The sequence below is a fragment of the Anomaloglossus baeobatrachus genome, chromosome 2 (genome assembly GCF_048569485.1).
Source record: "Anomaloglossus baeobatrachus isolate aAnoBae1 chromosome 2, aAnoBae1.hap1, whole genome shotgun sequence".
Lineage (NCBI taxonomy): Eukaryota > Metazoa > Chordata > Amphibia > Anura > Aromobatidae > Anomaloglossus > Anomaloglossus baeobatrachus.
Window position 1 is genome coordinate 239712154 of NC_134354.1, and position 15694 is coordinate 239727847.

The 15694-nt window shown below is 41.1% G+C and overlaps 1 protein-coding gene across 1 annotated transcript in view; it reads left to right on the forward strand.

Moving 5' to 3' along the window:
* LOC142291290 (sushi, von Willebrand factor type A, EGF and pentraxin domain-containing protein 1-like) overlaps window positions 1-15694 on the forward strand; it is a 142619-nt gene that overhangs the window by 24672 nt on the left and 102253 nt on the right. The window contains exons 3-4 of the mRNA XM_075335714.1: window positions 4031-4114; window positions 13806-13862. Coding sequence (XP_075191829.1) covers window positions 4031-4114; window positions 13806-13862 — 141 coding nt within the window. The remainder of the gene's footprint in view (window positions 1-4030; window positions 4115-13805; window positions 13863-15694) is intronic.

Below are 15694 nucleotides of genomic sequence, written 5' to 3' on the forward strand. Positions count from 1 at the left end.
CGCCAGACTCTTAACAGCCAGGACTTCAGTAGCCTGACCAACAAGATGACTGAACATGCTGTCCTCCTCCTCCTCCTCCTCCTCCTCCTCCTCATCTACCCTGTCCTCTGGCCAGCCACGCTGAATCGAGGATATGACTGGTGTGCATGTCATATCCTCAATTTGGCCGGAGAGTTGCTCCATGTCTTCATCCTCCTCCTCGTCATAGTCCTCCACTGCACGTTGTGATGAGACGAGGCTGGGCTGTGTGTTATCACCCACACCCACTACTGTTTCTTGCTGCAACTCATCGCGCTCCGCCTGCAATGCATCATGTTTGTTTTTCAGCAGGGACCGTTTTAGAAGGCAGAGTAGCGGTATGGTGACGCTAATAATGGCGTCATCACCACTCACCATCTTGGTGGAGTCCTCAAAGTTTTGGAGGATGGTACATAGGTCTGACATCCATCTCCACTCCTCAGGTGTTATGTGTGGAGTTTGACCCATTTCCCGACGGCTTAGGTGATGCAGGTACTCAACAACTGCCCTCTTCTGCTCACATATCCTGACCAACATGTGCAGAGTTGAATTCCAACGCGTGGGGACATCACACACCAGTCTGTGAGCCGGAAGATGCAAACGGCGCTGAAAGCCGGCAAGGCCGGCTGAAGCAGTAGGTGACTTTCGAAAATGTGCAGACAGGCGGCGAACTTTTACCAGCAGATCAGACAGCTCTGGGTATGACTTTATAAACCGCTGAACCACGAGGTTGAGCACATGGGCCACGCATGGAACATGTGTCAGCTGGCCTCGCCTCAAAGCCGCCACCAGGTTCCGGCCATTGTCACAAACGACCTTTCCTGGCTTTAGGTTCAGAGGTGTGAGCCAGTGATCTGCCTGCTGTTTCAGAGCTGTCCACAGCTCTTCTGCATTGTGGGGTTTGTCACCTATGCAGATTAGCTTCAGCACAGCCTGTTGCCGCTTCGCCGAGGCAGTGCTGCAGTGCTTCCAGCTTGTGACTGGTGTGGAGGGCACAGTGGATGAGGATGCGCAGGAGGAGGAGGAGGCTGAAGAGCATGACATTCCGGAGCTGTAGAGTGTGGGTGAAACACTGACTGAGGTAGGGCCTGCAAACCTTGGTGTGGGAAGGACGTGTTCCGTCCCTCGCTCAGACTGGGTCCCAGCTTCCACAATATTAACCCAGTGTGCCGTCAACGAGATGTAGCGGCCTTGCCCACAAGCACTTGTCCACGTGTCTGTGGTTAGGTGGACCTTGGGTGAAACAGCGTTGTTCAGGGCACGTGTGATGTTTTGTGACACGTGGTTATGCAACGCGGGGACGGCACACCGGGAGAAATAGTGGCGGCTGGGGACCGAGTAACGTGGGACAGCTGCCGCCATCAGGTCACGGAATGCTTCTGTCTCCACCAGCCTAAAAGGCAACATTTCCAGCGCAAGCAGTCGCGAAATGTTAGCATTTAGAACTGTGGCATGTGGGGTGTTGGCAGTGTATTTGCGCCTGCGTTCAAAGGTTTGCTGAATGGATAACTGAACGCTGCGCTGGGACAAGGACGTGCTTGATGATGGTGTTCTTTCTGCGTAGGCAACTGCAGGTGCAGGAGTGGAGGAGGCTTGTTCGCAGGCAGCATGGACAGAGGATTGGCTCGCATGCACAACCAGCGAAGACGTAGCAGTGACATCAGCAAGCACTGCTCCTCGACTCTGTTGTACTTCCCACAAAGTCGGGTGCTTGGCTGACATGTGCCTGATCATGCTGGTGGTGGTCAGGCTGCTAGTTTTGGTACCCCTGCTGATGCTGGCACGGCAGGTGTTGCAAATGGCCTTTTTTGAATCATCTGGATCCAACTTAAAAAACTGCCAGACTCGTGAAGACCTAACATTTGTACAGGCACCTTGTGTCGTCGTGTTGTTCCGGGGAACGGTTGCCTGACTTCTGCCTGGGGCCACCACCCTGCTTCTTACTGCCTGTTGTGATGCTACGCCTCCCTCCCCCTGTGCACTGCTGTCCTCGCTCTGCATATCCTCCTGCCAGGTTGGGTCAGTTACTGGATCATCCACCACGTCGTCTTCCTCTTCCGCACCCTGCTCCTCCTCCTGACTTGCTGACAATTGTGTCTCATCATCGTCCACCACTTGTTGAGACACGTTGCCAACTTCGTGAGAACGTGGCTGCTCAAATATTTGGCCATCTGTACAGACGATCTCCTCATGACCCACTTCAATATGAGCTGGCGAGAGGCCAGAATGTGTGAATGGAAACGTGAACAGCTCTTCCGAGTGTCCAAGTGTGGGATCATTAATGTCCGAGGAGGACGTGTACTCAGCCTGGTGGTAGGAAGGAGGATCAGGTTCAGAAATGTGCGGTGCAGTATCACGGCTACTGACACTTGACCGTGTGGAAGACAGAGTGTTTGTGGTGGTGCCAATCTGACTGGAAGCATTATCCGCTATCCAACTAACAACCTGTTGACACTGGTCTTGGTTCAAGAGCGGTGTACTGCTGCGGTCCCCAAGAATTTGGGACAGGACGTGCGAGCGACTAGATGTGGCCCTTTGTTGTGGCGAAATTAGAGCTTGCCCACGACCTCGGCCTCTGCCTGCACCACCATCACGTCCACTTCCTTGTTCCTTGCCAATGCCCTTGCGCATTTTGCAATGCTGTGCACTGCTGACGTGTATATTCACTACTTGTGCGTTATATCAAAGTTTCTGGAAATTGCACACAAGTGCACCTGTACGCTGCCACCGACAGGCACACACGTGCGGTTTTTAAATGCAAGCACGGACGCACTAAGAACCTAACACAGGTTTTAGGAGCAAAAATTAAGAACTCTGACACTATCAGCCACTGCTGACTGACGTGTATTATACACTACACTTGTGCGTTATATAATAGTTTGGTAAAAACGCACACCAGTGCACCTGTACGCTGCCACCAACAGGCACACACGTGCGGTTTTAAAAACCAAGCACGGACGCAATAATAACCTAACACAGGTTTTAGGAGCAAAAATTAAGAACTCTGACACTATCAGCCACTGCTGACTGACGTGTATTATACACTACACTTGTGCGTTATATAATAGTTTGGTAAAAACGCACACCAGTGCACCTGTACGCTGCCACCAACAGGCACACACGTGCGGTTTTAAAAACCAAGCACGGACGCAATAATAACCTAACAGGTTTTTTTGGGGAGCGACAATTACAGTACAGACAAGTCAGACACTATCTGGACTGTTTTACACTGTGTACACCAGCCCCAGATATGAAGGCTGGTATACGGTCACCACTACCCTGCCTGCCTGCCTGCCTGTATACTGCTACAATAGTCCTGACAAGGACTCTTTTGGTCACTAGCCTGTATTCAGACCTGGCTATACCCTGCCTGTATATAGCAACAATAGTCCTGAGAAGGACTCTGCTACTGTACGCCGACCTGGCTATACCCTGCCTGCCTGTATACAACTAGAATAGTCCTGAGAAGGACTTTTGGTCACACTGTTTGCAGCCCTGCAACTGAAAAAGCTATAAAGGGCCGCAAAGCTTTCCCTGAATCAGCGACACTCTCCCTACACTCACTGTCAGAATAGCTGTGAGCAGAGCACAGCGCGCCGGCCTATATAAAGGCTCGGTGACGCTGTGCAGGCCGGCCAATCACTGCAATTCCACAACTAACAGGGCTGTGGCATTGCAGTGGTCTGCCAGCCAATCCCTGCATGAGGGCTGGCTCTCAAAAGAGCGCCAACATGCAGAAATGAAGACCACGAGTAAAGCACGAGTATCGCGAGATTACTCGGTCCCCGCCGAGCAGCCCGAGTACAGTGATACTCGTGCGAGTACCGAGTAGTGACAAGCATGCTCGCTCATCACTAGTAATTACATTAAATTATTTTAGCAAAAAAAGGTCTATATTTTATGCAATTTTTTTTTCTTAGGAACTATAAAAGTATTTCACTTATTCAAGAAAAGAATAGCTAAAATAGAATATAATCTAACATTTCTACTCTATTTCTTATTGTTCATTAAGCCCCAGCTGCTTTAGATGCAATGGATATGGATCCGGATTTCACTACACATGATCCCAATCAAGATTTTCCAGCACCATGCTTAGGTATGATCTTAAATGAATAAACATCTCCATAGTAAACTGGTCCATACCCAGGCCAGTAGATGAAAATATCTGTAAAGAAGAGGATAGATAGTGTTAATAGTAGTAAAAGGTTTACAAGGAGATGTTCAGAGTAAACAGGCTTCCTCCTGTGAAACACATGTTGACACCCAGCCCTGCTCTACTCTGATGATCTCCCTGTCGGCAGTCATTGAGTAGAATAGAGAAAGCTATGTATCTTTACTTGTGATGCGCGAGCACTGCCATGCTTGGGTGCTTAGGATAAAATAAACTGTGGGAAAAAGGCGCAAAATAGGGTCTTATCCGGTATAACAGATGGAAAAGTGAATGTGCAATAGAAGCACTCACCTGATGGGGTTGTGTCAGTCACAACTCCTTTAGTAGCATGAAACAAACGTGGAAGGCAGCAGTCCCGCAACAGCAGAGTAGTTTCGGATGATGGGAGAAAAGCAGGTTAAATACCGCGCCAAACCACAGGAATCAGGATGAAAAAGTAATTCTCTTTTCTTTATTTTCACAGGTCTACGCGTTTCAAGGACATATCCGTCCTCTTCCTCAGGACAAATGCAGAGAACACTATAGCGAGCAGGAAGCTGCAAGCTCCCATATATGCATTGAAAAAAAGGGGCCACGTATGCAGTGATTACGTCATCAACCTCCTCGTGACTCACAGGCACGTGGAGGAGTGAATAAAGTTCGGATTGTAATCAAGGAAAGGGAAAAAAAGAAGAAAAAAAGGAAAAAAAGGGAGGAAAAAAGAGAAAAAAAAGAGGAAGAAAAGAACAGAGAGAAAAAGAAGAAAAAAAAAAAAAAGGGGAAGAAGAAGAAAAAGAAGAGGGGGTAAAAAAGAAAAAAGAAAAAAGGAAGAGAAGGAAGAAGGAGGAAAAAAAGGGAAAAAGGGAAGAAGGAAACTGATGATGTGAATATCCATTGGTGTGGATATGTAAACTGAGTTAAATAAAATGAATCAGAACGCAAAAAAATGTGCAGATGTTTGCTACTATCCATATAATTAGTGAATATGTGGCTGGATGTGCATGAAAAAATATATATAAAAGTATATGAGGAAAAAATTATATACATGAAAAAGTTTATAAAAATGGGGAACAGCGTGAGAGCTCAGACAGTGGTAAAAAAAAGGGGGGGGGGGCAGTGAGGGGTACTAGCTGTGCAACAAAAAGGGGGTGAGCTGTTCTACGGAGGGAGCATTAAAAAACCGGGGCGGGAGCGGTGGCACCCACTACGAAGACATAAAGGATTTGACAGCGTGGGAAAATATGATGTGCGCCTGCGCGAGGGGTGAAGTGAGGTGAAAGCGTGTAAGAGGATTTGACAGCGTGGGAAAATATGATATGCGCCTGCGCGAAGGGTGAAGTGGGGTGAAAGCGTGTAAGCCAGAAAAGAACATTGAGCGCTTGCGCAAAGGGGTGACTACAGGTTAATACCGTGGGAAAAAAGGGGATGCGTTTGCGCGAAAAGGAAAAAAAGAGGCCGTGTAGATAATAATCCGCAGGATTATATGTTCACAAGGGGAAAAAAAATAATATATTTCTTAAATGGGAACAAGACTATCGATCGGGGAAAAAAATGTATATATTAACCTGACGGTGTCTCTTTCAACAATATATGCATATATGAAAAAATATTGGTTTGAGGTGGCAACTAAGAGGCCAGAAACACGTAGAAGATTAGGGTGTGAAGATATATATATATATATAAATGCACATACATATATGCGCACAAATATATCTACACAAACACATAATGCTATATTTATTACAAAAACTTATTAAATTAATTACTATAAAGTGAAAAAGGGGGTTTGCTGAGAAAAAGATAATAAAAAAGTGTAAAAATTGATAATAAAAAATGTGAAGTTGTGCATGAGTGCATGGAATGCGGTTGCAAAAGTGCTCAGCATAATCGCATATGGATCATGGGGGATTCCCGAGCAAGGGTAAAATTGTGGGCAAGAAGAATAACACAGAAAAAAAAGAAAAAAAGCACCGGATAGATAAAAAGCGGGGACGTAAATATGTAAATATATATGAAAATACCTGTGTGGGTGTAAAGAACCACGCTAAAAAATGTGTATATATATATAAATAAGTTGATGCAGGGGTGAACAGAAATAGAAAAAGAAAAATAAGTGCATAAAATAGTGTAAAATACTTGGACCAAAAATACATACATAAAAGATATTAAATATATATATATACTTGGACCAAAAATACATACAAGATATTAAATATATAAAAAAATATATATAAAATTTCGTTAAAAATAGAGAATGTATAGAAAAAAATTTTTTTTTTTTTGTATAAAAATAACATGACAAAAACATAGGGTGTTAAAAATTAATAGAGATGTGTATGGTTATATAAATATATAATAAAATACACAAAATATAATGAAAACTAAAACGACAAGTCAGTAATCAGGTTCAAGCCCATTGGCTTCAAAGTGTCCAGTTTATGTATCCAGAAGGATTCTTTTTTGCTCAGAACATCCATTCTGTTGGGGTTATTAGAGGGAATTTGTTCAATGGGCGTAATGGTAAAAGCAAGGGTCTTGTTATGGGACAAAGTGCAGTGCCTGGAAAGTCCATGAAGCATATAGCCGATCCTGATGTTGTATCTGTGTGAATTTAGGCGATTGTGGAGAGCTTGACAAGTCCTACCTATGTATTGTTTGCCACAATTACAATCAATAAGATATATCACGAAATTGGATTGGCAGGTAAGATGAGCTTTGATGGGGAACTCTTCTGTGCCATTTGAAGATCTGAAGCTCATGCGCTTATGGCAAATTGTTTTACAACATAGGCAATTTTTTAAACCGCATCGGTAAGACCCTGAAGGGACAATGGGGTTGACCACTCTCGGGAAGGTAGTTCTGAGGCGGCTGGGGGCTAAAACATTCTTTATGCTAGGGGCTCTTCTAAATGTAATACCTGGAATGGGGGGAAGAATGGTTTTTAAGAAAGGATCATTCAATAAAATATTCCAGTGTTTGGAGAAAATATTCCTGATTTTTAAGTTGTCACTACTGTAAGTGGTCAAAAAATTGAGATGGAAAGAACTCTCATTATTTCCAGAAAAAGGGGTGATGGAGGTTTTAGGGGTGATCAGGTCCTTTTGCTCCAAAGAGACAGCATTGTGATATGCTCTTTGGATAAGAGTTTTGGGGTATTCTTTTTCCAAAAAACGATCCCTAAGTATTTATACCTGATGGTTAAAGTCATCCAGACGGGAACAGTTTTTTCTAATGCGTTTATATTGGTTCCCTGGAATGTTATCAAGCCATTTAGCGTAGTGCTCACTGTTATAGTGGATGTATCCGTTGGTGTCCACTTGTTTGAAAAATGTTTTCGTCAATATTTTGTTATCAGAATGAAATATGGTGAGATCCAAAAAGTTAATTTCAGATTTGTGATAGGTGGAAGTGAAAGTAAGACCCCAATTATTCCGATCCAAATGTTGTAAAAAAAATTCAATATTGCAATGCTTATTGTCCCAAATGAAGATCAAATCGTCTATATAGCGTTTATACAGAATTATCTCACCCATAAACGTGTCATGTAATGTAATGTGAAGAAATTGTTATCAATAACAATTTCTTCACATTTGAGGATAAGATCTATCATCAGAAGCTCGGCACAGCAATGGGCTCTAGAGCAGCATGTGCTTATGCTAATCTTTTCATGGGGATTTTTGAACAATTATATATCCAGAATGACACGTTTATGGGTGAGATAATTCTGTATAAACGCTATATAGACGATTTGATCTTCATTTGGGACAATAAGCATTGCAATATTGAATTTTTTTTACAACATTTGGATCGGAATAATTGGGGTCTTACTTTCACTTCCACCTATCACAAATCTGAAATTAACTTTTTGGATCTCACCATATTTCATTCTGATAACAAAATATTGACGAAAACATTTTTCAAACAAGTGGACACCAACGGATACATCCACTATAACAGTGAGCACTACGCTAAATGGCTTGATAACATTCCAGGGAACCAATATAAACGCATTAGAAAAAACTGTTCCCGTCTGGATGACTTTAACCATCAGGTAAAAATACTTAGGGATCGTTTTTTGGAAAAAGAATACCCCAAAACTCTTATCCAAAGAGCATATCACAATGCTGTCTCTTTGGAGCAAAAGGACCTGATCACCCCTAAAACCTCCATCACCCCTTTTTCTGGAAATAATGAGAGTTCTTTCCATCTCAATTTTTTGACCACTTACAGTAGTGACAACTTAAAAATCAGGAATATTTTCTCCAAACACTGGAATATTTTATTGAATGATCCTTTCTTAAAAACCATTCTTCCCCCCATTCCAGGTATTACATTTAGAAGAGCCCCTAGCATAAAGAATGTTTTAGCCCCCAGCCGCCTCAGAACTACCTTCCCGAGAGTGGTCAACCCCATTGTCCCTTCAGGGTCTTACCGATGCGGTTTAAAAAATTGCCTATGTTGTAAAACAATTTGCCATAAGCGCATGAGCTTCAGATCTTCAAATGGCACAGAAGAGTTCCCCATCAAAGCTCATCTTACCTGCCAATCCAATTTCGTGATATATCTTATTGATTGTAATTGTGGCAAACAATACATAGGTAGGACTTGTCAAGCTCTCCACAATCGCCTAAATTCACACAGATACAACATCAGGATCGGCTATATGCTTCATGGACTTTCCAGGCACTGCACTTTGTCCCATAACAAGACCCTTGCTTTTACCATTACGCCCATTGAACAAATTCCCTCTAATAACCCCAACAGAATGGATGTTCTGAGCAAAAAAGAATCCTTCTGGATACATAAACTGGACACTTTGAAGCCAATGGGCTTGAACCTGATTACTGACTTGTCGTTTTAGTTTTCATTATATTTTGTGTATTTTATTATATATTTATATAACCATACACATCTCTATTAATTTTTAACACCCTATGTTTTTGTCATGTTATTTTTATACAAAAAAAAAAAAATTTTTTTCTATACATTCTCTATTTTTAACGAAATTTTATATATATTTTTTTATATATTTAATATCTTGTATGTATTTTTGGTCCAAGTATATATATATATTTAATATCTTTTATGTATGTATTTTTGGTCCAAGTATTTTACACTATTTTATGCACTTATTTTTCTTTTTCTATTTCTGTTCACCCCTGCATCAACTTATTTATATATATATACACATTTTTTAGCGTGGTTCTTTACACCCACACAGGTATTTTCATATATATTTACATATTTACGTCCCCGCTTTTTATCTATCCGGTGCTTTTTTTCTTTTTTTTCTGTGTTATTCTTCTTGCCCACAATTTTACCCTTGCTCGGGAATCCCCCATGATCCATATGCGATTATGCTGAGCACTTTTGCAACCGCATTCCATGCACTCATGCACAACTTCACATTTTTTATTATCAATTTTTACACTTTTTTATTATCTTTTTCTCAGCAAACCCCCTTTTTCACTTTATAGTAATTAATTTAATAAGTTTTTGTAATAAATATAGCATTATGTGTTTGTGTAGATATATTTGTGCGCATATACGTATGTGCATTTATATATATATATATCTTCACACCCTAATCTTCTACGTGTTTCTGGCCTCTTAGTTGCCACCTCAAATCAATATTTTTTCATATATGCATATATTGTTGAAAGAGACACCGTCAGGTTAATATATACATTTTTTTCCCCGATCGATAGTCTTGTTCCCATTTAAGAAATATATTATTTTTTTTCCCCTTGTGAACATATAATCCTGCGGATTATTATCTACACGGCCTCTTTTTTTCCTTTTCGCGCAAACGCATCCCCTTTTTTCCCACGGTATTAACCTGTAGTCACCCCTTTGCGCAAGCGCTCAATGTTCTTTTCTGGCTTACACGCTTTCACCCCACTTCACCCTTCGCGCAGGCGCATATCATATTTTCCCACGCTGTCAAATCCTCTTACACGCTTTCACCTCACTTCACCCCTCGCGCAGGCGCACATCATATTTTCCCACGCTGTCAAATCCTTTATGTCTTCGTAGCGGGTGCCACCGCTCCCGCCCCGGTTTTTTAATGCTCCCTCCGTAGAACAGCTCACCCCCTTTTTGTTGCACAGCTAGTACCCCTCACTGCCCCCCCCCCCCCCTTTTTTTTACCACTGTCTGAGCTCTCACGCTGTTCCCCATTTTTATAAACTTTTTCATGTATATAATTTTTTCCTCATATACTTTTATATATATTTTTTCATGCACATCCAGCCACATATTCACTAATTATATGGATAGTAGCAAACATCTGCACATTTTTTTGCGTTCTGATTCATTTTATTTAACTCAGTTTACATATCCACACCAATGGATATTCACATCATCAGTTTCCTTCTTCCCTTTTTCCCTTTTTTTCCTCCTTCTTCCTTCTCTTCCTTTTTTCTTTTTTCTTTTTTACCCCCTCTTCTTTTTCTTCTTCTTCCCCTTTTTTTTTTTTTTCTTCTTTTTCTCTCTGTTCTTTTCTTCCTCTTTTTTTTCTCTTTTTTCCTCCCTTTTTTTCCTTTTTTTCTTCTTTTTTTCCCTTTCCTTGATTACAATCCGAACTTTATTCACTCCTCCACGTGCCTGTGAGTCACGAGGAGGTTGATGACGTAATCACTGCATACGTGGCCCCTTTTTTTCAATGCATATATGGGAGCTTGCAGCTTCCTGCTCGCTATAGTGTTCTCTGCATTTGTCCTGAGGAAGAGGACGGATATGTACTTGAAACGCGTAGACCTGTGAAAATAAAGAAAAGAGAATTACTTTTTCATCCTGATTCCTGTGGTTTGGCGCGGTATTTAACCTGCTTTTCTCCCATCATCCGAAACTACAAATGCTTGGGTGCTTGTTACTTGTAATGGTCAGACAGGCTCTACTCTTGTACTGAACATAATGCCCATCAATGGAGACCTCGAGCATTTTTCCATAAGATCTTCTGTAAAAATGTTTGCATTCCCCATTGACTTCCGTTATATTCTATACAAAAATTGAGCCCATCTGTGCTTCCCACTTCTCGTTACAAGTACCGACCAGCTGAGCATGGTAGTGTTTCCTCAACACTAGCAAATACCTTTTGTAGCTTTCATGTTAGGGCAGTAAATATGGGTCACTGGGAGTAGAGCATGGATATGTGTCATTATTAGTGATGAGCAAGCACTACCATGCTCGGAAAATGTAACAGACACTCAGATGGGCTTGACTCATGTATCGAGTATAATGGAAGTCAATGGGGAACTCAGGCATTTTTTCAGAGGATCTTCCAGAAAAATGCTCAAGTTCCCTATTGACTCTCATTATGCTTGATGTATAGTCAAGCACGACTGAGCATCCAACTGTTCATTACGAGAGCCAAGCACTCGGGCATAGTAGTGCTCACTAATCACTATCTAATATATAAAGCTGAGTGTATGTGTGTATATATGTGTGTATGTATGTATGTGTGTATGTATGTATGTATGTATGTATGTATGTTTATATGTATGTCCGCTAAAGGAATCCGTACTGTCGCATTTACAATCATGAAATTTTGCACAGACACCCCATGTGACTCAGGGAATGTCATAAACTATGTTTGGATGGGAAAATTTAACCCCCTCTTTACAGTTACTCTCCAAAAACCCTGCTTCCATTAAAGTCAATGGAGCTGCGAGCTATTAGGTTATTAATAGGAGTTGTGAGTGGTTGCTATAGAAACAAAGGACATTGTTAGTATAAGAAGCTTATGTGTGAGGTAATATGATGTCAGTGGGGAGATGGATAGAAAGAGACAGAGAGAGAGACAGACAGTCAAAGAGACAGACAGAAGCAGACATACACAGACAGACAGGGATAGAGACAGACAGAGAGACAGAGACAGACAGAGAGACAGAGACAGACAGGGAAAGAGACAGGCAGAGAGACAGACACAGACAGACAGGGAAAGAGACAGGCAGACAGGGAAAGTGACAGGCAGAGAGACAGACATATACAGACAGGGAAAGAGACAGGCAGACAGGGAAAGAGCCAGAGACAAGGAAAGAGACAGAGACAAGGAAAGAGACAGACGAGGAAAGAGACAGACGAGGAAAGAGACAGATGAGGAAAGAGACAGACGAGGAAAGAGCCAGACGAGGAAAGAGCCAGAAGGGGAAAGAGACAGATGGGGCAAGAGACAGACGGGGAAAGAGACAGACCTAGAACGAGACAGACCTGGAACGAGACAGAAGGGGAAAGAGACTTGACAGACAGAGAGAGACAGATAGAGAAAGACAGACAGAGATAGAGAGAGACACACAGAGATAGAGAGAGACACAGAGATAGAGAGAGGCTGATACAGACAGACAGAGACAGACACACAGATACAGACATAAAGAGACAGACAGAAACTCAAAGAGAGACAGAGAGACAGTTACTATCCCAGGCACCACCAGGTTCTACAGCTAGTTCATTATAAACACCTCCTGCAGCATTCATCTCAGGGTAATGTCACCTCTGTTCTACTATTCCTCCCTCTACACTGATAGTGCCTTGAGATGAAAACTACAAGTGATGTATGTAATGAAACTTTAATCTACTCACAGAGGAGGTGCAGATATCATGGGCGAGCAGAACTTTGTGCCTTTACATGTCTCACAGGAAAAAGACTGCTTTACGCCTTATGCGCACACTGCATTTTTTGTTGCCGATTTGCCGCAGTTTTTACTGCAGAAAAGTTGCGGTTTTTCATCATAACCTTTCTGCAGTCCTTCCCCAGCAAAATATATGGGAAATCCAAAATGCTGTGCGCACACTGCATTTTTTTCCCTACAGGTCTTGCTGCAGAATTTCTGCAGCAAAAAGAAGTAGCATGTCACTTCTTTTCCGCATGAACCTGCGGTTTTGCCATAGATAATGGTTAAAAATTGCAAAGACCAACACGCGGAAAAACTGCAGCAAAACCGCAACAAACCGCGGTAAAACCGCATTCAGATTTTGGGTGCGTTTTTTGCCAAGGGTGCGGAATTCTGCCAGAGGGTGCAGAGTTTACTTAAGAAACACAAATTTCCCAGTGCGCACAGACCCTTAAGCTTTTCTGCTGGCATGTCCTATTTTTTCCCCTGCATGATGCTTCCTGCTTATGATTGTGCAGTGTCATGCAGGTGAAGAAGTGTCTGCTTTTTGATATGAATCTCTGCTGACACTCCCTGCGCTTAGCAAAAATTAGAATCAAAACTTTACTAGGTAATAAATGAAAAAATAATGAATAAGACATGTTTTATTCAGTTCTGCAATCATTGTTCCACAATGTGGTAAATTTAATATGCTAAACATGGTGGAAGGTTCCTTTTAAGGCAGTTTCAATGGTGTGGTGGTGTCAAAAGGTCAATATCTTAGTTGTCCAACTTTATGTCACGTAAATAACGAGATATACAACCTTAGAAAATATCTACATTAATATACTACTATGATTCACTATGATTCAATAGGAATTCAAGGTCTTGTTTTACTAAAGTATATCGTAAACTTAAATATAACTTATTGCTTATGTAATTAATTACAGCAGTTTCTGCTATTAAAATTACACGTAGTACTGTATTGATTTGTTGTTTTGAATTAATCATTCGTAATATTGTTTAAATTTTTCTTTCCATGGCAGGTATTTGCCAAGGCACAGTACAGCAGACAAACACAAATGGTGGCGATTTGTTTACAGGTGCTGCATTCTTTACTAATGTCCTCTTTTATTCTAGTTGTGCTTTGGCTCCATTTGAATTATGCTTTTCTTAGATTAGTTTATTAATGGCCAGCAATATACAATTGTGTGGTCTAAATGCTGTAAACTAGACCAGTTGTTGTGACCCTTAACACCTGTTAGTTTCACTAGGATTTTCTTTGTTGGCTAAAAGATTGGACCATTATATTTAAAGGGAATCTGTATGTAGGATCAATCCACCTGAACTGTATATACGGGTATGCAGAGAAATCCACACTTTTCATACTATGCTAATGAGCCTTTTAGATCTATACGCCAGACATAGATCTCCCCGAGAATCTGTCTCCAAGGCTTAAGGGCTTATTTTAAATGAAAGGATGCATTACCAGTTTGAGACATGTAATGACTGACAGTCTACTCTACTGAACTCACTGCATAGTTGGATGTGATTACAACTCAGTACAGCCGAAATTAACTTTGTCTCATAACAAACACATTTGCAGCAGCAGATGACCTCTCATAGTGCTTCAGTCTCTATCTTACACAGCTAGCATGGAGAGAAGGGCAGTACAGCATATCTGATAGCACTGTCAGAAGTCAACTGCAAATGTATTTGTAATGTGACAAGGTTCAACTCTGCTGTACTGTGTTAGTTCTATCAGGCACAGCTCAGCAGTGCTTACAGAACTGAAAGAACAAGTGCTGTTGCAAATGTGTTTGTAAAATGACAATGTTTACTTCTGCTGTACTGTGTTATATTCACACCCAACTTAGCAGTGATATCAGGAAAGCAAAATGTCAGTTATTACATGGCTGTAGCATTGCATGAGGTTGGTAGTTGTGGGCAAGGTGCTGTTAAAAAAAAGTTGTTGTTTTTTTAAAAAAAACCCTTAATAATTGTTCAAATCTCCCCCCTTTTGCACCATTGAAAATAAAACAATGAAAAGAAAACAAAAACACATATTTGGTATCACCACGTTCAGAAATGCCTGATCTATCAAAATATAAAATCAATCAATGTGATCGGTAAAGTACGTGGAGAGAAAAAAAATCAAATGCCAGAATTCAGTTTTTTTGGTTCCCTCAACATTGCATTGACATCCCCTGTTATTGCATGTCAATGCAATGTTGAGGCAACCAAAAAAACTGAATTCTGGCATTTGATTTTTTTTTCTCTCCACGTACTTTACCGATCACATTGATTGATTTTATATTTTGTTAGATCAGGCATTTCTGAACGTGGTGATACCAAATATGTGTTTTTGTTTTCGCATCTACCAAAAAATGGTATAATTAGAAACGTCAGGTCAAGATGCAAAAAATAGACCATCACTGAGCCCCAGATAAGAAAAAATTAAAACTCTACCAGTATCGGAAAATGGAGACAAAAGCACAATTGGGGTTTGTTTGTTTTTTTACAAATTTCTGAAATATTTTTTCACCACTTAGGTAGAAGTAAAATTATATATGTTTGGTATTTATGAACTTGTACTTACCTTGGGAATCATATTGCCAGGTAAATTTTACAATGTAGTGAACATGGTAAGTAAACCCCCCAAAAAACAATTGTACAATCGCACTTTTTTTGCAATTTCACTGCACTTGAAAATGTTTTCCTGTTTTTCCTTACAATATGTTGCAAAATGAATGGTGTCAATCAAATGTACAACTCGTCCTTCAAAAATAAGCTCTCGCGTAGCTATATTGACAGAAAAATATAACAGTAATGGCTCTTGGAAGAAGGGGAGGAAAAAACTAAAATGATGGGTGTTCTATGTAATGTGACAAAAACAGTACACAGAAATAGTGGGTACACACCTTCTCGCATTTTC